This window comes from Salvelinus sp. IW2-2015, linkage group LG9 (genome assembly GCF_002910315.2).
Source record: "Salvelinus sp. IW2-2015 linkage group LG9, ASM291031v2, whole genome shotgun sequence".
Classification (NCBI taxonomy): Eukaryota; Metazoa; Chordata; class Actinopteri; order Salmoniformes; family Salmonidae; genus Salvelinus; species Salvelinus sp. IW2-2015.
Genome location: NC_036849.1, coordinates 7,417,825 through 7,441,671, shown reverse-complemented (window position 1 = coordinate 7,441,671; position 23,847 = coordinate 7,417,825). Strand labels below are relative to the sequence as shown.

Genomic DNA, 23,847 nt, shown 5'->3' with positions numbered 1-23,847 from the left:
AGCCAATCTGATTTCGAGAAACACAGCTTCGGATCAAGCTTATTCTTCGTGTATTGCTTTGCAACTCTAGCAAGTGGTGAGCAGTCGGGTCGTTGCAGTAAGTATAAAAAAATATTAGCTAATATTCCTCTAAAATGAATTACAAACAGTTCAAGCTATTTAGATCAAGGTGACACCCGTTTTGTTAAATGCGGACGACACTTAGCTCAATGTCTCTTTATTTTGTCTTGCAAGATTAGACCGTAAGGAATTGAATGGCAGTGACCAGTCGGCTTGTTTTTGCAGTGAAGAAATGTATGCGCCTTTTGTGAAACTGTATAATAAATAAATAATTGTTGTCCTGATACTTTTTGTTTTATCGTCGTGAACTACCTGCTTCTCGTTTATCCGAAAGAGAACCACCGTTTGAAATGTTATGCCGGAACTAGCTAGCTGACAAACTCAATGACTAGCAAGGCTGTTTAAATCGCCATATCGATAAACTGTTCTTAGCTAGCTAACCTTAGTATGGTGAAGTTAGCTAGCTAGGTAGCTAAATTTAGCTCACGAGTTGAGAGAAATATTCTGTCTTTCCTTATTTTCACAAAGACTGACGATATTTTTATATTTTCTGTTTTACTGAAACAACCTTGTTTAAGATGACTGTGTGGCACACATTTTAGAGACCGAGATGTTCTTTGTAACGTTATTTCAAGCAGTTTGGAATGAACCCCCAGCCTGACATGGTGCAGCACGGCGAGCTATGATGGCGACGTGACACACACAGTCAGATTGCGAGGCAAGCGGGAAGAAACACGCATTATTCTTCTTGTCTATGTGTAACGTCCTCTTTTTAAAAAGCTTTCGACTAATTATTTGAGGTCTATTTTAACAATCAGCATACAGTGAAAACTAGCTAGCTACACATTTTTGTACATCTGGAGGGAGGGGGCGGCTGCATCGAGCTTGAAAAGAATGCGTTAAGTAGCTAGCTAGTTTGTTAGCTAGTATATTTATTAATTTGTCCCAGTTTATAGCTATTCTGACACGTCTTTAATAATATGCCATTACTATATTGTTTTACAGCAATCAAAACCAATCGAGCTGGACTCCCTCAAATAGTCTCTACGATGAAGGTAAGTCACTTGACTAACCTCAGTTGAAAACAGGAGTGAAGCCGACGCCTCTTTCACTTAGCTTGCAAAGAGACAGGGTCAACTGTATATGGTTGGCAACAACATGTCAACTTGAATGTGTCAGAATGTCAGGCAAATAATGTTTCACAATTAATTTAAATGTTCTCACGTTTTAGTCTAGACATCACCACCACCTCTTCCTGAACAATATATTTAGATGAAAAATGCAACTTCACGTTTATGTGGCATATGATGGGTGTTAGAAGTTCATACTTCATGGACATTTCATTTAATAGTGGCCGAACTGTTTTGTTCCGAAGTAAGTACAATGATGCATGTTATGGCGCGTCTGTTTTTCTCACAGGCAGCAAACGAGCCTGCCTACCTGACCGTGGGGACGGAGGTCAGTGCCAAATACAGAGGTGCCTTCTGTGAGGCAAAAATCAAGACTGTTAAACGGATGGTGAAGGTTAAGGTAAGAGCACCACACGACAATGGCTCCAACCCAAATGGCAGCCTATTACCTTTTTATAGTGCACTACTTCTGACCAGAACCCATAAGGTTGTGGTCAAAAGTAGTGCATTATATAGGTAGTGTGTCATTTGGGACAATGACACTGTAATCAAATAAGGTAGTAAGTGGAATGGTCCATTATGTCAGCAAATGTTGATGTTCACATATTATAACAATATGTTTATATAGACAAGCTGATTGTCCAGTTTCGGGTGACAGTTTTGCTGCAAAAGAACCCCCCCCTCCCTTCTCTCGTATATAGATATTAGTGTCTGCCAGTGGCATCTTTCAAGTAGAGACTTGTTCTATGAACAGTTTTTCTCAGTTTGTTTTATAAAGCATTAGGCAGTCTGTAACAGCCTACAGAGTACCAGGTACACACTCCAAAAAAAGTTAATTTAGTCATGACATAATCATAACACAACAATAAACACAGGCGATACTGGAATGTTTGGATATTCTGCTGTTAAGCAGCAGGTAGTTTGTATTCAATTACTAACCTAATCTGTTGGCTTTAACATATGGTAATACACATGAATGTACATTAAATAGGGCCTGATAATGCTTGGACATTGGATTAGCCAAGTCTTGTTTTGTATGTTTTTGAGCTATGGATAGGACTAGGAATTTAAGTTTTGTATTCAAAACCCATTGTGAAAATGTGGAGTTAGTGAACTGGTGAAACTGCTTCTAGTTGATGATGGTTATTGTTTAAAGACCAGATGATCCCCCACCAATCACCAGGTAGCAACATTGTGACCTGACCTTCTGTATTCTCCATTATTCTCCTTTGCTTTGCCACTTCCATTATAATTGTCACAAGGTCAGAGTTCCCTTGACTGATTGTTTCATGGGACATGGTAGGTAGCCCCATTGAACTCTCTCCACATTAAACGTAGGCCGTCATTTGAAATACGAATTTGTTCTTAACTGACTTGTCTAGTTAAATAAATAACTGATGTGAACAATGAGGAAACTGAGTTTGCAAGTGAAGGCACCATTCCCTGGTTATACTATAAGCACAAACCTACTACCGTATCATTGTCTTCCAGCACTGCCACGTGTAGCCCCTGAATACAGGAGTTAATCTAAAGTACCTTGGGGACAGGTCAGGAAGGGAAGAGTTTTGTCTGTTACACAACTGAATTATTTCACCTTGACTGAACTTCTTATCTCATTCATTCTATTTCTTTGTCTCTCTCCCTAGGTGATGGTCAAAGGAGACACCACCTCGCAAGTTGTTCAAGATGATCAAGTGAAAGGACCGTTAAGGGTAAGTTGGAACTAACTGGCACCGCCAAACTCGTCACAGGAAGATAAAGAAAATATTAGTTAGGCCCTCAGTGTCCTTTTGGTTCTCAGAATAAATAATCTGTTAATCACATAATTCTAAGATCTGATCTGTCGGATACAACAATGGTGCTGTGCTTGTGACAGGAGTATATAGAACAGGGACAGTTGGTACATATTGGGTATTGTTGACGTAAAGCTTATGTATATTGCCTAATGGTCATGTGACTAATGCTCTGGCAAAGCACAATGATCACCTGTTTTTCAACAACTGTAAGCATCAATGGTTCCCCGACGGTTCAAAATGGCCTCAGTTTTTCTTTCCTGATGTTTTCGAAGCCCTGTGTGGTTCCCTTTTCATTGTTTGAACATATGTGATATGCTTTCACTCTGCTCAGGCACATTGTTCTTTATTTAGGGGAAGTCTCTTAACTTTTGCAGTTTTGAGTTCTTGTTGAAATGGGAGTAAAAGAGCAGAATGTATGAGGTCTCACAGTCTCATCCCTTTGTTTCCTTTTGCAGGTGGGCTCCACAGTGGAGGTGAAGAGTGCAGAGGGGATCTGCAGTGAGGCAACCATCAACAAACTCACAGACGCCAGTTGGTACACAGTGGGCAAGTACAGCAACAACACCCAAACTAATATACAATGCCTGCTCTTCAGTTAATGGGTAGCTGTCTTTGTTGGTTGCATTTCCCCCTTTTTCTCTCAACTTGCCTAATGGTTAATAACTATTTGTCTTTATAAAGTCCTTAGGAAGTCTCATATTTTGGTGTGACTTTTTTTAATGTGTTCCAGTGTTTGACGATGGGGATGAGAAGACACTCCGCAGGACGTCACTGTGTCTGAAGGGTGAAAGACATTTTGCTGAGAGCGAGGTAAAGGGACTAGTATTCTGACCTGACTCTTTTCTTAGCCATTTGATTTGCTGGCCTCTCCGTTATGTTACACGTTAACACATTGATTAAGCCCCCTCCTTTCACCTCTCCCTCACATATAGACGTTGGACCAACTGCCCCTAACCAACCCAGAGCACTTTGGCACCCCCGTCATCGGGAAGAAGGGAAACCGCGGAGGGAGGAGGTCATCTCAGGCTCAGTAAGTTGACCGTTCTTTTACTTTTGGCTATAGGGAACCACACCGTTCTTTTACTTTTGGCTATAGGGAACCACACCGTTCTTTTACTTTTGGCTATAGGGAACCACGACGTTTTTTACTTTTGGTATAGGTGACCACCCTCTTTTCTTTTGGCTATAGGGAACCACACCGTTCTTTTACTTTTGGCTATAGGGAACCACACCGTTCTTTTACTTTTGGCTATAGGGAACCACACCGTTCTTTGCTTTAGATACAGTTTTATGACTTAACAAGCATTACCTCTTACATTTACCAGTATCATTTTAATCTATAGCAAGCATGCTTCTTGAAATGCTCTGCCTGCATACATTCAGACATGGTCATTTATATACAACAACATAGCAAGATATATAGGCCCATGTAGGCCTTTGTGATTGATACAGCGTTGAGCTACTATAAAGCTCTGTAGAAGCTTTTGACTGAGACTAAAGGTTTTGACGGAGACGGACTATAGCTTCTGACCTGTAACAATTCTGTTCTGATGGGGAGTCCTGTTGTTCAACTCCTCAGTGCGGACGATGACAAGGAGTCGTCTTCCAGTGAAGGTGACAATGAGGACAGGAGGAGGCTAAACGATGACCTGATGGGTAAAGTGGCCAGTGTTCAGACTGGGACAGAGCGGACATCCTGGTACCTGGCCCTGGTGAGTCACAACCTGCACAGCCCCAGTTACACACAGTGTTTTTTTCTCTGCGCTCTTTCACTTTCTGTCCTGTTCTCTTTCACTTTCTCTCTTGCTCTCAATATGTATGGTATAATTAAATGTCCCTAGATCTTAGCAGCCATTGACAAGTTAGAGTTGTGCAGATCAGGGAGGTTTCAATCTTTCACATTCAGCTACACTTGTCCTACCTGCTAATTGAGAAGTGTCATGGAGATGTTAGTTCTGTTCATACAACCACCTGAAAAATAACTCCTTGTGAAACTGAAAGCAAATGGTCAAAAACCCTCCTAGACCTTTGGCCCTTGTTGTATGATTGTTCCTAACTGTTCTTTATTTGTTCTGTCTAGGTGATATCACCCAGCTGCAATGATGACTTGACAGTCAAGAAGGACCAATGTTTAGTCAGATCATTTGCAGACTCCAAATTGTAAGCGTTGTGCATCCTGCTTTTACATCATACAGTTTTAAAGAATTCCCAGTTCATTTACAAACATGTCTTGGTATATGTTTGCCCTGCCATGCAATGTAAATACACATGTATAATGTAAATTGCTTTTGCAGTCTTCTTAGAATTGGTACTTAAAAAAAAAAAAAATTCTGAATGCACATTTAGATGTTTGTTGTTTTTCAGTCACACTGTGGCAAGAAAGGAGATCCATGAAGTGAACATGGACAGCATCTCTAACCCTGAGTTCTCACAGAGGAAAGGTAAGGATGGCTCACCTAGGGAGCTCAACACTTACAATTCCAGTAAGTTCAAAAAATGAATGGTATGTTTATTTCAACTGAATTGAGATGAAATTGACCTGTAGGCCTAACTCTTTACTTAGGGGGCTTTCACCAAATTGGTTCGGAGCGGTTTTTCCGAACTCTGGCGCATTTCCCACCCTTAGTTCGGTTCGTTTGGACTGGTGTGAACACTATGCGCACTAAACAACTCACCGTGGTTCGCTCAAAAAGGGTGGTCTCAGTCCGATTCCATTCTTACCGTGGTGCGGTTCGCTGCAGGTGAGAACGCAGTCCGAACCAAACAGGAAAATACCCAAGGAGTATTATTGGTTGTTTGACTGTGTGCATTTGATAAAATGCACGTAGTACCATTACTTTATCTCTGAAACATTCTGTGAGTAGCAGCGCATTTTGTGATCGCATCCAGGCTATACCGGGGATATAGGCTATTCACATCCCAGTTAGAGCGGCTATTGTGGCTGTTCCCTCCCGAATGTTGTTGAAAGACCAAAGCGAAAGTAATATGAAGTTTGCGACAAGTTATGCTTCTTGGTAATCATAGACGGATTGAACTTGATACTTTTTCCCCAAGAAACAAATGACTTGCATGAACTCGGGGTTTTGTTTGGACATTTAGCAATGTGAAACCAACTGGACCAGATTTGGGTGGGGGGACGTCGACAACAACAATGTAACATAATCTAAGTCTGATTTGAACTATGCGTGAAAGTACCCTTTTTCTGGCTACTCTCAGGGTTGGATGAGGCAGTGCATTTCCTCAAGACCAAGGTAGTTCCTGACAGTTGGAAGATGGACATGAGTGAGATTTTAGAATCCTCCAGCAGTGACGAGGAGGACACAGAAGGAAAGGAGAGTGACGACGATGATGAGGAGGAGGAGGAGGAGAAGGAGGAGGAGGAGGAGGGGAAGGAAGATGCCAATGATGAGGTAAGAAGAACACTGTTTTAGTCTGGCGTGTTATTTTAAGACTACAAGTAAGTCACTTTCCTTTTAGATGCTGATTAGGCCATAGGACTTCATTTATGAATATAAAAAGGCTATCAGTTTTGACAAGCCAGTAGCTTATCCAGTGTTTTGACTGTTTACTGACCTGTGTTATACTCTACTAACAATGACCACTACAACCTGCTTGAATAGCTACTCATTTATGGAGAGAGAAAGGAAGTTATCACTCTTTGCTGCATATTAATTTTGTCGTGATAAGCTTTATCTGAGGGCCGGCTCTCAGTAATGTAAACCCAGCTGTCTATTGTAGTGACCTCACCTGCTCTGAGAATGAAGTTGACTTGGCACCATGCATTCATTGCATTCCCTTTCTGACATCTTGTGGCTACTGAGCCACCTTGATTGAGCCAGACTCCCAATAGACCCTGGTTGCGTCCCAAATGACACCCTATTCCCTCTTAGTGTACTATTTTTGACCAGGGCCCATAGGGAATAGGGTGCCATTTGGGACTTAGTCCCAGTGTGTGGGAAAGCCCCTTCCTCCGGAACAACAATGGTTCTTTCTGCTCCCAGAGTTTGGGACAAATGGCCATTCGTGTGGTTACAGACACTGTTCCCATAGCAACTGGCAGCTACTTCCTATCGTTTTAGAGAGGGGCTGTGGGGATTGGCTGAGGGCCAGTGGAGGCTCCTGACTCGAGTTCTTTCTACCTCTGCTGCTTGTCATAAAGGCTTTGCTTCTCATGAGTGAAATTGGTTCACTTCACTGTGTATTTGCTTGTGTCTGGGGCACTTGGCAGTCAAGGTATAATTCACACATTACATATCCCAGCCTACATAGATTACAATGGCATGGACATTGTTGATTTTTCTTTCTAGTTCCTCCATTTTAGACTTCAGTGTACAGTGACAGTATCTGTTTAGTAATATTTGTACAGTGCATTCAGACCTCTTGACTTTTTCCACATTTTGTATGGATTATAATTTTTCCCTCATCAATCTAAACACAATACCCCATAATGACACGGTAAAAAACGTTTTTTAGAAATTAAAAAAACTAAAATATCACATTTACATAAGTATTCAGACCCTTTACTCAGTACTTTGTTGAAGCACCTTTGTCAGCGATTACAGCCTCGAGTCTTCTTGGGTATGACGCTACAAGCTTGGCACATCTGTATTTGGGGAGTTCCTCCCATTCTTCTCTGCAGATCGTCTCAAGCTCTGTAAGGTTGGATGGGGAGTGTCGCTGCACAGCTATTTTCACGTCTCTCCAGAGATGTTCGGTTGGGTTCAAGTCCGGGCTCTGCCTGGGCCACTCAAGGACATTCAGAGACTTGTCCTGAAACCACTCCTGCATTGTCTTGGCTGTGTGCGCAGGGTCGTTGTCCTGTTGGAAGGTGAACCTTTGGCCCAGTCTGATGTCCTGAGCACTCTGGAGCAGGTTTTCATCAAGGATCTCTTTGTACTTTGCTCCGTTCATCTTTGCCTCGATCCTGACTAGTCTCCCAGTCCCTGCCACTGAAAACCATCCCCACAGCATGATGCTGACACCACCATGCTTCACCGTAGGGATGGTGCCAGGTTACCTCCAGATGTGACGCTTGGCATTCAGACCAGAGAATCTTGTTTCTCATGGTCAGATTCCTTGGGTACCTTTTGGCAAACTCCAAATGGGCTGTCATGTGCCTTATACTGAGGAGTGGATTCCGTCTGGCGACTCCAACATAAAGGCCTGATTGGTGGAGTGCTGCAGAGATGGTTGTTCTTCTGGAAGGATCTCCACAGACAAACTCTGGAGCTCTGTCAGTGACCATCGGGTTCTTGGTCACATACCGACCAAGGCTCTTCTCCCACAATTGCTCAGTTTGGCGGGGCGGCCAGCTCTAGGAAGAGTCTTGGTGGTTCCAAACTTCTTCCATTTACGAATGATGGAGGCCACTGTGTTTTCGGGAACCTTCAATGCTGCAGAAATATTTTGGTACCCATCCCTAGATCTGAGCTTCGACACAATCCTGTCTCGGTGCTCTACGGACAATTCCTTCGACCTCATGGCTTGGTTTTTGCAAAAATTGCGAAAAACCTGTTTTCCCTTTGTAATTAAGGGGTATTGTGTGTAGATTTCTTAGGACTTTTGAATATAATTTTTTTCATTTAAGATTAAGTCTGCAACGTAACAAAATGTGGAGAGAGTCCAGGGGTGTGAATACTTTCTGAAGGCATATCTATGGCCCTGGATGCTGTGAATAGGTAACACACCGTACAATATGATTCTCTGAGAATGGTTTCGCAAACTCATCGGAAGTTATGATGACATGTTTCTCTTGGCTATCGGATTACCCATTTAAGTGAGTGAGTGTTAAATATATTTAACCATTAAATCTGTCCTTGAATTTAACCTACACTAAGTTGTTTTGCCCAAGTGACTTGGCTTGACAAGTAACAGAATGTGCAACGGCTTAAGAGGCAAAGCATGAGCTCAAAATAATCTCAGCACCTGACTGACTACTGGCCTTGGCATACATTAAATCTTCCTCTGCTCTAGTAGCATTGCTACCGCTACGGGAATGTATTAGTTATGTCAAGACTGATGGCTTGCATGTCACCTTGTGTACTCTGCTGGACTAGTCAGTAGAGACGATGGTTTTTGTCTTTATAAAAAAAAAATTTAAGTAACCTTTTTACCAGGTTAGTTGCATTGATATTTTGACTCAAGTGTGTTTGTCGAGACCGTGTCAAATTAGCAGCACACTCAATGAAGGATAATTGTCAGTTCATGTCTAATTTGCCTATATAACCAAGGTGTATGTTTCCTGCAGCCTGAGGATGAGGCAGACCCAGAGGAGAGGGATCACTTCCTGCAGCAGCTGTATAAGTTCATGGAGGATCGAGGTGAGCCTTCAGCCCTGTCCCATTTATCTTCCAGCCTGTCTACGTCCCAAATGGCATCCTATTCCCTATATAGTGCCCTACTTTTGACCAGGGACTATATAGGGAATAGGGTACCATTTTGGGATGCAGCCCTGAATTGTGCATTACCTCACTCACTAACCCACAAGAGTTTGAAACCATTGGATTGATGTAAGAAATATGGTGGACACACTACACCAATCCAGTGCTTTTACATCCTTGAGAGAGTGAATAAGTGCACACGTCAGGGAGAAGAATGGGAAATAATTGGCGATCTTTCATATGACTTTTACTGCACGCACACACTACCTGGCCTGGCTCTGAATTCCCCATCCATCTTTCATTTGATTTCACTGTAGGTCTTTGTAACACAATACATTCTAATCACTCATTCAATGACAACCCATGAAATAAAAAGGATCCTCCTGTGATTTTTCAATGCCCTAAAATGGGCTACTTTTCCTCTGTGTAACGTCACTCTGCTCTTCTCATCCTTTCCTCTTCAGGGACGCCAATTAACAAGCCTCCTGTGCTCGGCTACAAGGATCTGAACCTCTTCAAGCTCTTCAGGCTAGTCTACCACCAGGGGGGCTGTGACAAAGTGAGTGCATCATCTCTACAGCTTGCTCTCCCTCCCTCTTCTGAGTCCTCTTCACTGCAGCGGCAGGCAGACTGTCTGGTCTCGTCTAATGTGAACAACCTGTTCTCTCCAGCTTTGCCTTGACTCTCCTGCACCTCTGTAAGCAAAATTGCAGCGTGTAGCTTTTTAGTGGACTATCAAGGGGTGTCTGTCTGGCTGGTGTTTTGCACATCGGCTGCTATGAGGGCAAAGAAAACAGGCCTGCAAAAACGACTTAACAATTTGGACTCGTTCGATCAAGTGATGTTGGTAGCGTTTTGTCTCAGTACCTCTGTTTCTTTTGTTGAATATATTTTTGATATAGCGTAGCCTACATGAATGGTTATTGTGATGGTGTTTTTTTGCAGATTGAAAGTGGATCTGTGTGGAAACAAATCTACATAGACCTTGGCATTCCCGTCCTAAACTCTGCTGCATCCTACAATGTGAAGACTGCCTATAGAAAGTAGGTGTTTGATCACTTCATTCAGACTTACAAACGCTCTTTACCAGATGGTTCTTTCTTTTGAAGCTGTTGAGTCATTTTCTGTGCTTCAAACTGTATTTTAGGCCAGATTACTGTAAAGCACTTGTGAAATATGTTGCTGTAAAAAAGGCTTTATAAATAGATTTCATTGATTTGTGTTTTTATGCACCAAGATTGTTTCTAAGTGTTGTGAGTGATGTCTACTGTGCTTGAGGGAGTGCTAATACATTGTGTGTGTGTGTGTGTGTGTAGGTACCTGTATGGCTTCGAGGAGTACTGTCGCTCAGCCTGCATCGTCTTCAGGACCATCCACCACAGCGAGGATCTGCCAGCTTCCCAGTCCCAGACAGAAGAGAAGGCTGCCCAGATCCCTGAGGTGAAGGAGTGCCAGGGCCCAACACCATCCGTCAAAACTGAGTCTGCTGCGGCCATGGAGGACAAGCCTGCCCAGGAGGAGGCAGAGTCGGGGAGCGAGAGCGACAAAGATGTCTCCTCTCCTAGGGTTAGTAAGAGTTGTATTTTGTTTTTTTGTCGTAATTTGTACATGACACTGAAGATGATTCAATTTTGGACTCTGTTAGATTGAAATCCTGTTCAGTTTCATGGTCAGTCAGTGTGACCAGGGTAGGTTCTCTTTCATTGAGATGGCTTTCTACTGTTCCTTCCCTCGGATCTTCTTTCAATGCGTTTTGAGAAGGAGCCGGGGGAGGATGCGAGGAAATACATTTGAGACGGAGCTGTAGGTAGTTTTGCTGCAGGCAGCCTAGGGTTCCTCCTCCATAGACACTAATCACTTTACTTTCTTCTTTATCTCAGGGGAGGAGACGGTGCACTGTGACCCCGGTCAAAGCTGAGGTGAAGGAGCCCTCAAAGCTGGAGAAGATCAAAGAGAAGGAGGAGCAGAGTGGTGTGGGGGAGACCAGCGGAGAGGAGACTGGAGGTCCGAGAGACGGCAGCAGGTCAGATGGAGGGGACACCCCGGGGAACAGACGTAGCCGACGCCTGGAGGAGTCCGATAAAGAGTCTGAGGACGAGGAGGAGGAGGAGGAGTTGGAGGATGAGGAAGACAGCGAGAGGAGAGTCGGAGAAAGGTACAGTTGAATGTTAATGAACTATCAGTGTAAAATAAATGGTGATCGAATTCATGGAATGTTCAAGATGATGTAATAATTGAATGTCACCTCAGGGCATCAAGTCTATTAGCTGCCAAATGTTAATCTTCTCAAGTTCCTCTATTTTGTACTTGTCAGGATGTGTGGCCATTGAACTGACTAGAATGTCATGAATTGTGTAACACACAAACAGGAGGAATGTGATTACAATCGAAGTGTGGTTTCGCATACTTGCTGAAGTCTTGTGATGTCATGTTTCAGGGTTGGTTTCCTATTGGATGGCATTGCTGCAGATATTTTTGTTGTTGCTGTAACGTGCAGAGCTAATGGTCATATTTACTAGGAAGCAAACTGACCGAAAGGTGGAGCGATTATCTGAATTTGTCCAATAAGAAACTCACATTTTCGTTGTAAAACGGTTTGCTACGGTGTGAACTAATGAATACGACCCATTTCTATCATGTGAAATTGGAGTAGTGCTTGAAGTACTGAATGAAGAGCTTCGTCGCTGAGTTTAAGGGCCTTGTTCGGATGGCTCTACAGTGAGCCCAAAGGTATTTTTTAGGACTCTTTTGTTAGATCACGGAAAGGGGGTCTGTAGAAATCCCTTAAAGTGGCAATGTAACTTTTTGGGGGACCTGACCAATTTCACATAGATCTATAACTCACATGTCTATCATTCTACTTGAAAGCAAGTCTAAGAAGCGGTAGACCTGTTCTATGTGTGCTATTTCTATGCTTCATCAATCAATCAAATTTATTTATAATGCCCTTACATCAGCCAATGTCACAAAGTGCTGTACAGAAACCCAGCCTAAAACCCCAAACAGCAAGCAATGCAGATGTAGAAGCACGGTGGCTAGGAAAAACTCCCTAGAAAGGCCAGAACCTAGGAGGAAACGTAGAGAGGAACCAGGCTCTGAGGGGGGCCAGTCCTCTTCTGGCTGCCGGGTGGAGATTATAACAGAACATGGCCAAGATGTTCAAACGTTCTTAGATGACCAGCAGGGTCAGATAATAATAATCACAGTGGTTATAGAGGGTGCAACTGGTCAGCACCTCAGGAGTAAATGTCAGTTGGCTTTTCATAGCCCATCATTCAGAGTTAGGTAGGCAGGTACGGTAGAGAGAGAGTCAAAAACAGCAGGTCCGGGACAAGGTAGCACGTCCAGTGAACAGGCTTCTTATGGCTGCAATCCCGGTAACGGGATCAATATGACAACGGCCAGTGAAAGTGCAGGGAGCCAAATTCAAACAGAAATCTCATAATTAAAATTCCTCAAACATACATGTGTCTTATACCATTTTAAAGGTATTCTTGTTGTTAATCCCACCAAAGTGTCCGATTTTCAAATAGGCTTTTCAGCGAAAGCACCACAAACGATTGTTAGGTCACCACCAACTTAAAGAAAAATTCTGCCATTTTTCCAGCCAAAGAGAGGAGTCACATAAAGCACAAATAGAGATAAAATTAATCACTAACCTTTGATGATCTTCATCAGATGACACTCATAGGACTTCATATTACACAATACATATGTCTTGTTCGATTAAGTTCATATTTATATCAAAAAACCTCAGTTTACATTGGCGCCATGTTCAGAAATGCCTCCAAAACATCCAGAAAAATTGCAGAGCCACGTCAAATAACAGAAATACTCATCATAAACTTTGATGAAAGATACATGTTTTACATAGAATTAAAGATACACTTGTTCTTAATGCAACCGCTGTGCCAGATTTCAAAAAGCTTTACGGCAAAACACAATATTCAATAATCTGAAAACAGGGTTCAGCCACAAAAGCAAGCCATACAGTTACCCGCCCAAATTGTGCAGTCAACAAAACTCATAAAAAGCATTATAAATCTTCACTTTGCTGATCTTTGTCGGAATGCACTCCCAGGACTCCCACTTCCACAAGAAATTTTCGTTTTTTTCGGTAATGTCCATCATTTATGTCCAAATAGCTATTTTTGTCGCATGTTTGGTATACAAATCCAATGTCAGGGAAGCGCGTTCACTAAAACCTGATGAAATGTCCAAAAGTTCCGTAACAGTCCGTAGAAACATGTCAAATGATGTATTGAATCAATCTTTAGAATGTTTTTAACATCTTGAATAACGTTCCAACCGGAGAATTACATTGACTTCAGATGAGCGATGGAACGGAGCTCCCTCATGTGAACGCGCATGGTCAAAGAATGGTCACCTCATGGTAGACCTGACTAATTCTCCTCTCATCCGGCCCCCCTTCACAGTAGTCATCAGACAACGTTCTACAGACTGTTGACATCTAGTGGAAGCCGTAGGAAGTGAAAACTCATCCATATCTCACTGTGATTTCAATGGGAGCTTGGTTGAAAATCTACCAGCCTCAGAATTTCCACTTCCTGTTTGGATTTTTTCTCAGGTTTTTTCTTGCCATATGAGTTCTGTTATACTCACAGACATAATTCAAACAGTTTTAAACTTCAGAGTGTTTTCTATCCAATACTAATAATAATATGCATATATTAGCAACTATGACTGAGGAGCAGGCCGTTTACTCTGCACCTTTCATCCAAGCTACTCAATACTGCCCCTGCAGCCATAAGAAGTTAACCATCTTACATATTAAACCTTATTTGTTCATCAAATTGTGAATAACTCACCACAGGTTAATGAGAATGGTGTGCTTGAAAGTATGCACATAACTCTGCAATGTTTGGTTGTATTGGAGAGTCTCTTAAATAATTTCCCACACAGTCTATGCCTGTATTTAGTTTTCATGCTAGTGAGGGCCGAGAATCCACACTCACATAGGTACGTGGTTGCAAAGGGCATCAGTGTCTTAACAGTGCGATTTGCCAAGGCAGGATACTCTGAGCGCAGCCCAATCCGGAAATCTGTCAGTAGCTTCGGATTAAATTAAATTTTCACAGAACCGCTTGTTGCAATTTTGATGAGGCTCTCTTGTTCAGATATTGGTAAGTGGGCTGGAGGCAGGGCATGAAAGGGATAACGAATCCAGTTTGTGTCGTCCGTTTTGGGAAAGTACCTGCGTAATTGCGCACCCAACTCACTCAGGTGCATCGCTATTTCACATTTGACATGGTCTGTAAACTAGATTTCATTTGCACACAAAAAATCCTACAATGATGGAAAGATCTGTGTGTTGTCCTTGTTAATGCAGACCGAGAAGAGCTCGAACTTCTTAAAGCATAGCCTCAATTTTGTCCCGCACATTGAATATAGTTGGAGAGTCCCTGTAATCCTAAATTCAGATCATTCAGGGCGAGGGGAAAAAACATCACTCAGATACGCCAGTCATGTGAGAAACTCGTCATCGTGCAAGTGGTCAGACAAGTGAAAATTATGGTCGGTAAAGAACTTTAAGCTTGTCTCTCAATAAAAATAAAAAAACATGTAAATACTTTGCCCCTTGATAACCAGTGCACTTCTGTGTGTTGTAAAAGCTTTACATGGTCGCTGCCCATATCATTGCATAGTGCAGAAAATACACGAGAGTTCAGGGGCCTTGCTTTAACAAAGTTAACCATTTTCACTGTAGTGTCCAAAATGTCTTTCAAGCTGTCAGGCATTCCCTTGGCAGCAAGAGCCTCTCGGTGGATGCTGCAGTGTACCCAAGTAGCGTCGGGAGCAACTGCTTGCACGTGCGTTACCACTCCCCTGTCATGGCTTTTGCGCAATATGTACAGATACCAACATGAGCAGCAGCTACGTTTAGCTACATACGGAACGTTAGCGGAATTCCCATGAGAGAGTAAAGGTTAATGTGATTGGATGTTAATTATTTCACTAGGCTACCTTTTATTTGATATTGTGTTGTTGTTTAGCTGTTTTTGGCAGTGAAACGAGGCTACTCGGGCGAGGGGGGGAGAAAACAAAACTCACCCAAATGTATAGCCCCATTGGAAAATATAAATGGACTGTTTGAAAATGTGAAGGGGGGAAAAACAGTATTTAAAAAAAATAAAAAAACGTGAATCACATTTTTATTTTGCATACGTACCCCAGTTTGGGAATACCTGCTCTACAATATACTAGCTTATTTTGTCACAAACTGAAATTAGGTGAACTAAGAGTTTTAGCAACCAGGAAATGGCGGAGCAATATCTGCATACGCCAAGCTACTTAGTTGCACTATCAGGGTAAAGCAATGTGTTCTACTCCTTTTCATCAGAACCCTGGGATTTTGCATCTTTGTGGACAGAGGTCAGCTCAGCTGCTCCATTTATGTTGAACAAAGTTTGAAGCAGGTGTGCATTCATTAATGCACGTTGTAGAAAACTGTAGCAGAACGTTATGCAGCTGAAAACCTTTTGCAACAAAGTTACAAAAGTTCAGTTTAATCCCTCCCAGTTTGGTTCCTAGTGAATACACCACAGTATTGGCAGTGTTTAATAACCTGCTTTTGGATGTTAGCTAGCTTTATTTTTGTGAATGTGCACCGTAAGATTTGAAGGCTCTCGGGGACAGCCTTTAACCGTGTGTGTGTGTGGACAGGGGTGAGGACGAAGACTCTGAAGACTCAGTAACAGGGACTAAGGTGAAGGTAAAGTACGGTCGAGGGAAGACCCAAAAGATCTACGAGGCAAACATCAAGAAGGCAGAGAACGATGATGGAGGAGATGTCCTCTACCTGGTTCACTACTACGGCTGGAACGTCAGGTAACCCACAGACACATGCTTCCATTCTCACCCACCTGAAAGAGATGATAGGGATTTTATGATTCGCTGTTTTGATCACGGCAGTATTTTCAGTATTACTTTTCCACCTTTATCTGTTTTTGAAGTGACTTTGACTTTCAATGTAATATTTTGCTACTTAGTGCAAGTATGTTTATTGTATGTGTATAATCTGAGAGATGAATGAGTGGGTCTAGCTATAGGGTTAATGGCTTAATTTCCCCTCTAGGTATGATGAGTGGGTCAAAGCAGACCGGATAATCTGGCCTGTCGACAAGGGCGGAACAAAAAAGAAACAGAAAAAGAAAGTGAAGAATAAAGAGGAATGCGAGAAGGAGGACGACAAGCAGGGGAAGCTGTGTGGCTTGAAGCGAGGTCGCCCTCTTCTTAGAACCACCCCCGCCAGCGCCAACCGCAGCGTCTCCAAGACCCCCAGCAGTGAGGGGCGCTCCAGCAGCAAGAGCAAATCTGATGTATCAGCCCTGCCCAACGGAGAGGGTAAGAGACCCGACACCTGTACTTAGGTACCAGCATGTAACATGACACCATGGGTGCATCTTGAACCCTGGCTTCCTTTTCTCCCATCTCCTCCTCATCGATCATCAGTATTATGGAGAGGGTAAGACCGTGGGGCTCGTTCAGCAGGCTGTAATCTTATACAATGTTCAGACCGAAATGTATTATTATATAGAACTGATATCGTTGTCTGTCATGTAGAATAGTGAATCGTGACAGCTCTTGATTTGATTTGTCTGTCTGTGTAAACAGGTACCCCTCGCCGACGCACAAGAAGAACCTCTGGGATGTATGACTCGGACAGGGATTCTACCTCGAATGGTAGGTCAACATACCTCTAGATGCAGTATAGTCACTAGTTTAATTAGGATAACTATGATAGTCCACATCTAAGAATGATTAGAGGGTGTTTCTGGCCATGGAAGGCTGGTTTTACCAGACACCGATTTAAACTTAGTCCTGGACTATGAATCCCTTTCAGTGGAGATTGATTTTGAGTCCAGGACTAGAATTAATCTGTATGGGGAAACTGCCCCTTGGTGTTTGGGAAGTAATTGTTATTTTAAGGATTGAAGCCTGGACTTTTGGTTGCAAGCTAACCCTTGATGTCCCCCCTCTCTACTTCTGGTAGAAGAATCGGGGAACTCGTCAGAGGACAGTGAGTCAGAGGATTCTCCTGAGAAGAAGCCTGCGTGGGCGGAGAGGACAGACCCCGCCACGGCCCGTAAGCAGGAGGAGGAGGAGGACCGGAGGGTGGAGAGAGGAAGAGCAGAGGCAGCGGCCGCCGCTGCAGCCCAGGTCACAGCCCAAGACCAGCCCCCCAGCAGCCCTCAGGAGAAGGAGCAGCAGGAGGACACGCTCCCTGAGAGGAGGGAGCCGGAGAAAGCTGAGGAGCAGCCCCAGGTGCCCCCCATGACCCCTGAACCCGACAGAACCAAGGAGGAGGACCCCCCTACCCCGAAATCCCCCAGGTCTAAAGCAGCACGTAGATGTAACGTTCGCGAGCCAGAGAGGAACACCAACAATGACACTGGCTCTGAAACACCCACCAAAACCACCACCATCATCACCACCACCACTCCCAACTACACTGAGACCGAGTCATCTCCCTGCCCGCGCCCCCTGAACAGGCAGGATGAGCCCATGGTGGTCCTTCATTGTCTCCCTGCTGAGCACATTCCTAGCATCCCCGACCTTCCCACCATGGACTCGGACACAGACTCGGCCACGGAGGAGGAGATCTGCAGGGAGGAGCGAGGTGTGGCCAAGCGTAAAGCCACTGAGCAGAGGACGCCGGACAAGAAGGTGCGTCTGGACAGGAGGGAAGAGACGACCAAGATGGACTCGCCAGCCAGGCGGCCCGCTGACTCGCCAGCCAGGCGTCCCGCTGACTCGCCCGCCAGGCGGCCCGCTGATTCGCCAGCCAGGCGGCCCGCTGACTCCCCAGAGTGGAGGCTGGAGGCAGGGGGACAGAGAGGCGAGGAGCGCCTGACGCCAGCAATGGGTAAAACAGAGCCCGAGGCTAAAACAGAGATGCCTGCCCTCACTCCGGAGGTGCAGTGTCAAGGTCTAGGAGAGGGAGGTGTAGCAGGAGGTCGACCCAGGTTGGAGCAGCTAGCCTCTGGGGTCGAGGAGGAGGTGATGCCCCAGATCGGCCCTGAGGCGCTGGTCTGTCACGAGGTGGATCTGGACGACCTGGATGAGAAGGACAAGACCTTAGCAGAAGACCTCCTAATGATGATGAGTCAAGGGAAGGTCCATGCTCCCCCTCTGTCCAATGCCTCCTCCCACCAGACCCACAACAACCCTCCTCTGTCCTCGGGGGGCGTTGCTCCTCCACTCTGCTCCCCCACCTCTGCCCCCAGCCCTGATGAGTCCCACAGCACCAAGAGTGAGAGCGACGTCCCCATCGAGGTGGACAGTGTAGCTGGGGAGTCTCAGGAGGGGCTTGGTGATAACGAGTCGGCCAACTCAAACTGCTTTGAAGCTAGCACCAGCTCCAGCAACTCCAGCATGTCACTACAGGAGAGGGACACCAAGGACAGAGGTGGGTCATACAAAGACAAATACAATGGCATAGAATAGGCTATCTTAGGGACGTGACAAAGGGCACATTTTTCTTAACATTGAAATTGCCATAATTTTTTTTTGTTAAAACGATTTCAATCATAATTTCAGAATGAAGAATAGTGTCCTATTTCGTATGGTCACAATGAAGTTCTATCTACCGCAGTCATAGGCTGAATCTCAAACCCAACACTTGACTCCTAAGCCCTCTTATCGAGTGGCCACTTACTGTTGTTTGATAGCGACCACTCGAGTCTGCAATGAGCATTGAGACGATGCACACTCAACGTCCAAACTGCCGCTTACCAATATCCCAAAAATCTATTTGCGAGCATTGTGTCCTTCGACCTGTCTTGTGCATGACTCACCCGCTGTGAAACTGGGGCAGACAGACGCATATACTGATAGACAGTGAGAAAGTTATAAAAAACAAAATGACATCTCCTATTCCTGCCCAAAATGTGCAATTTATATCGGTCGCCAGTGATTTCATCAGCTGATTTAGGTTATAACCTGACTTCTGCTTGTTAGCTTCACTGACACAGGGATGGAATTTTAGCTAGATAACTATGGCTGTTGGGCACTATACTGACAAACGGCGTGTATTTATGATAGTTTGACAGCTTGCTGATGAAGTTGTAGACATACTCCCAGCAGTCAGTCCATACTTCAGCATGCTTCCAAAGCACAGCCAGGCAGCAGTAGACTCGGTACTGTACTGACTTGGGGCAGAGCAGGCTGTTCGCTGCTGTCACAACTCGCTTGCCTTTCTCTGCCATTTTTCCAACATGGTGACGATGACTTGCGGCGTGCTTTATATCTGTGGCAAATAATTTGATGAATGCGTATCTCCTAACGTTACAGCATTGTTGTGTTTAGGTATTTGTAAAAAAACAAAACAAAAAACAACCTTGATTATGATAGACCTGTTAATGGGCATTTTGTGAGAAATGCACAGTGATTTTGGCCCTCTGAAATAAAAATTCTCAATATTCTCCCTTTCACAATCAGGTCAGAAAAGGTTGATGGACTGCCATATGAGTTCTTCTGCAAAGAAGCAGAAGCGAAACCAGAAACGGCCAAGCACAACATCCAAAATTGATAAGAACGGAGCAGGTACGTTTCATTGTTCAATTCCATTAATGGCAGGCTGTCAACTCACCCCCCAAAAAACGTGTAAATGTTTGAATCCTTCTTGGCAGTAATGTGATTTGTGGCTTCAAATAAAGTATTTAAAATGTGTGTGACCACAGGGCACAGCAGTGACAGTGAGGACCTGGCTGTCATGGACACCTCTAGTAAGATGACTCCAGTGCAACACTCCAGGTCTAAAGGAAGCCAGAAGCTGCTCTCTCCCAACAGTAAGGAGCTAGAGAAATACAAGCACAAAGACAAGCAGTCCTCCTTCCCCTCCCCTCGCACTTACAAGTGGACCTTCCAGCTCAGTAAGTAGAACTAACCACTTATCCCTTATCTCAGGTGTTAAGGATGAGGAATAACAACAGGGGCCGGTTTCCCAGACAGACTAAGCCTAGTGCTGGACTAAAAAAACAATTATGACTAGGCTTAATCTGTGTCTGGGAAACTGGCCCTAGGAGTTTGGATTTTAGCCTTAATTTTGTGAATATTCTTAAATGCAATATTGTATTCAGTGTTCTAAATGAATTGGTTTTGAAAGCATGCATAGCGTTATAGCTGAATGGTCAAAGTGTGTTTTTATTTGTTCTGACCTTTTACAATAAGAACTTTTGTGCGTCTCTGAGCAGATGAACTGGACAGCATGACAAGTGCTGAGAGGATATCCTTCTTACAAGACAAACTACAGGATATAAGGAAGTATTACATGTCACTCAAGTCTGAAGTGGCCTCCATAGACAGGAGGCGGAAGAGGTTAAAGAAGAAGGAAAGAGAAGGTAATATGGCTTTTCCTCCGTTCCTCCTGTCAACTCTGATTTCGCTGAAGACTCAATGTTCTTCTAGTCCTTAGTCATGTTCCAGAGCAAACTGCTTGAATAGCTTTGTATTGTAATGGTCCCGTGTGGCTCAGTTGGTAGAGCATGGCGCTTGCAACGCCAGGGTTGTGGGTTCAATTCCCACGGGGGGACCAGGATGAATATGTAAGAACTTTCCAATTTGTAAGTCGCTCTGGATAAGAGCGTCTGCTAAATGACTTAAATGTAAATGTATGTAATGCTTTACTTGGAATATTTCCTTAGTGTTTTTGGCACACATACAGCTGTCGACCCTTGTCTCCCTCTCCTAGTACTGTCTATAGCTTTCATTGTAATGTTTTGCTTTGTTTCCATGGTCTCTTTGCTCACCACAATAATTTGTAGAGTATGAAAGACTGATACAGCTGTCTAACCTGGTCTCTCCTCCTTCCCAGTGTCCCACACCACAGCGTCAACGTCGTCCGGCTCGTCAGACACTGGGATGAGCCCCTCCTCTGCCTCGCCCACTCAGAACACTGTGGCTGTCGAGTGTAGGTGATGACACGCCTCCTCCCCCATGGCGATCACCTTGCCCATCTCTGCCTGCCAGCCCAGCATCCCGCTGCCTCCCTGGAGACACAGGGTACATCTAAAATGGCACCCTATTCCCTATATAGAGAATATATTTTGACCAGAGACCCTGATCAAAAGTAGTCTACTATATATGGCATAGGGGTGGCACTCACGTACTGACACATAGGAGCAAGCGGCCTAAAGCACTCGACTGCCCCCCTCGGTCTCCTTTCACCCCTTATCCTTTCTACCATATCCCGTCCACCACTTTCCTGCCTCGTAGTCATTTTAGTCCACCTATAGCAGTCGTCAGGAAATGGATTCCATGTGAGTTGAATGTAAAGGAAACTACAAACCCGACATACCCCGTCAGACTCCATCCTTGAACAGTCCATGGCACTTTTCTCCTCCCGCTCTGTCAGAACCACAGAAACATATAACCTCCTCTGGTTCCCCAAACGGGACCAATCTGGATGCAGTAATGAATCAATAATGTCCCAGACAGAACCAGACAAATGCAATGTATGTAACCTACAATGTAAAGGGTTCCTACCTATGTTAATAATGGTCACTTAACCAGCTGGACATGGTTTGCAAGAAGGTAAATTATGTTCGCTTGCACCATCAGAACTGCCAAAGTACTAGTGTTACAGCAGAGTGCCCTATTTTGGAAAAGTGTGAAATTCAATTGTGAAAGGGAATGTAGTTTACTGAAAACTGCAGCTGTTGTCTTCCACTATTGGAGTGTCAGCACAGATGAATTATGCAAACAATTTTTTTGTTATTTTTAAGAAAAGTAATTTAAAAAAAATAAATAAGAAAAAGGTTTACAGTGGAACAAGAGAACGATTTCAGTGGACTAATTTCCTTTGCGAGTGTATTTTGCCGTTTTATATGTAATTGCAGAGTTTTTATTTTAGTATGGAAAATTTCAAAACTATATATCACAGCAGTGACGTTATTTAATGAAAGATTTCTCGAACTGAAAGTGTAAAATAAAGTCATGGTTTGCTTTGTTAAATATATTTATTCTGTTAGTGGAGACTTTTGTATTTTTTACAATATAGATACATGAACCTTCCACAGTTTGGACAATGGGAAAGTATATCGAAATAATGTAATGTGCTCATCTAAAAGCAGGCTTTGACTGTGTTTCAATTGGGGAGCTACTATGCAGTATATACACTGTGTACAAAACATTAGGAACACCTTCCTAATGTTGAGTTGCACCCCCTTTTGCCCGGGAAACTGTTGAGCGTGAAAAACCCAGCAGCGTTGCAGTTCTTGACACACACTACCATACCCCATTCAAAGGCACTTAACTCTTTCTGTCTTGCCCATTCACCCTCTGAATGGCACACATACACAATCCATGTCTCTATTTTTAAGGCTTAAAAATCCTTATTAAAAATCCTTATTTAAAAACCTGTCTCCTTCCCTTGAAGTGATCTCAATAAGGGATCATAGCGTTCATCTGGACTCACCTGGAAAGAGCAGGTGTTCCTAATGTTTTGTACACTCAGTGTATGTTTCCCCCATTTTCAATAGGGCCCACTACTTTCCCTTAATGTTTGTTTTTCCCTAGATGTTTTTTTGGGAACACCATTTGGTGGCCTTCACTTTGTTTCTTGGTACTTGTATTTTATTTTCAACATGAGTTCTGACCAATTAAAAGTTGCATAAGAAGCATGTATGTTAAGCCCAGGGGTTTCCTATGATTTGTTTATTTTGTACATAACCATGTATTTGAAAAATACATTTTACACAAACTGTAAAGAATGATTTATTATTTTTAACCTCTTCTTTGTACCAGTATATTAAAACCTTTATTTTTCTGTCAAGTTGGTAGAAATGTTAGCACACAGTGTATATACTGAACCAGTGAGTTTCAGCATTAGTCTGAATTGAACCCCATAGAAGAGAATGGAAGCATTCAGAACATTTTAAAATGTTTGACTTGATTTCATTGTGAAAAAATGTACTTCTTAAAATCGAAGTTGATCTAGGGATTCCTAGATGAAGGTATTACGATTCCCGAGCAAAGCCATTGTATCTTTATGTAAAATAAGCAGAGCCCTCTTCATTTCTAATAAAAGTTCTTAAATATTTCCCTTGTGCAATACTGGTCATTGACGAGAGAAATCTGTCTCCAGGGGTTGTCCTGCAGCCACCTCTGCTAAACTGTTTTTTTTCTGGATAAATATCTGTATGTTAAACACAGATACGTCCTACACTAGATTCAAACAGTACTCATCTTGTTTTGCCAGGTTGGGAAAAAAACATTTTGCTTGGATTACCTGAGATGCATCAATTTGATTTTAGCCTGCATTTACACAGGCAGTCTAATTCTGATATTTTTTTCTACTAGTCAGTCTGTTGACCGATCAGAGCTGATCCTATTGGGCTGCCTGTGTAAATGCTAAGCGGAGTGCCTGGAAGCAGCCCTCAACTGTGGTATATTGGCCATATACCACAAACCCCTGAGGTGCATTAATTATTTTAAACTTGTTCCCAGCACAAATCGAAC

At 43.5% G+C, this 23,847-nt stretch overlaps 1 protein-coding gene across 1 annotated transcript; it reads left to right on the top strand.

The window, feature by feature from the left end:
* Nucleotides 1–19: 19 nt before the first annotated feature.
* Nucleotides 20–23,428, top strand: arid4a (AT-rich interactive domain 4A). The gene is made up of 24 exons (XM_023994105.2): nt 20–97; nt 1,066–1,115; nt 1,480–1,590; nt 2,837–2,902; nt 3,442–3,532; nt 3,717–3,796; nt 3,919–4,016; nt 4,566–4,698; nt 5,067–5,146; nt 5,351–5,427; nt 6,203–6,396; nt 9,234–9,306; nt 9,831–9,925; nt 10,312–10,409; nt 10,683–10,932; nt 11,247–11,521; nt 16,051–16,215; nt 16,463–16,731; nt 17,002–17,070; nt 17,381–18,796; nt 19,828–19,932; nt 20,070–20,261; nt 20,583–20,729; nt 21,203–23,428. The coding sequence occupies exons 2-24, from the start codon at nt 1,110–1,112 to the stop codon at nt 21,304–21,306; spliced, it is 4,194 nt and encodes a 1,397-aa protein (XP_023849873.1). The 5' UTR covers nt 20–97; nt 1,066–1,109; the 3' UTR covers nt 21,307–23,428.
* The last annotated feature ends 419 nt before the right edge of the window (nt 23,429–23,847 follow it).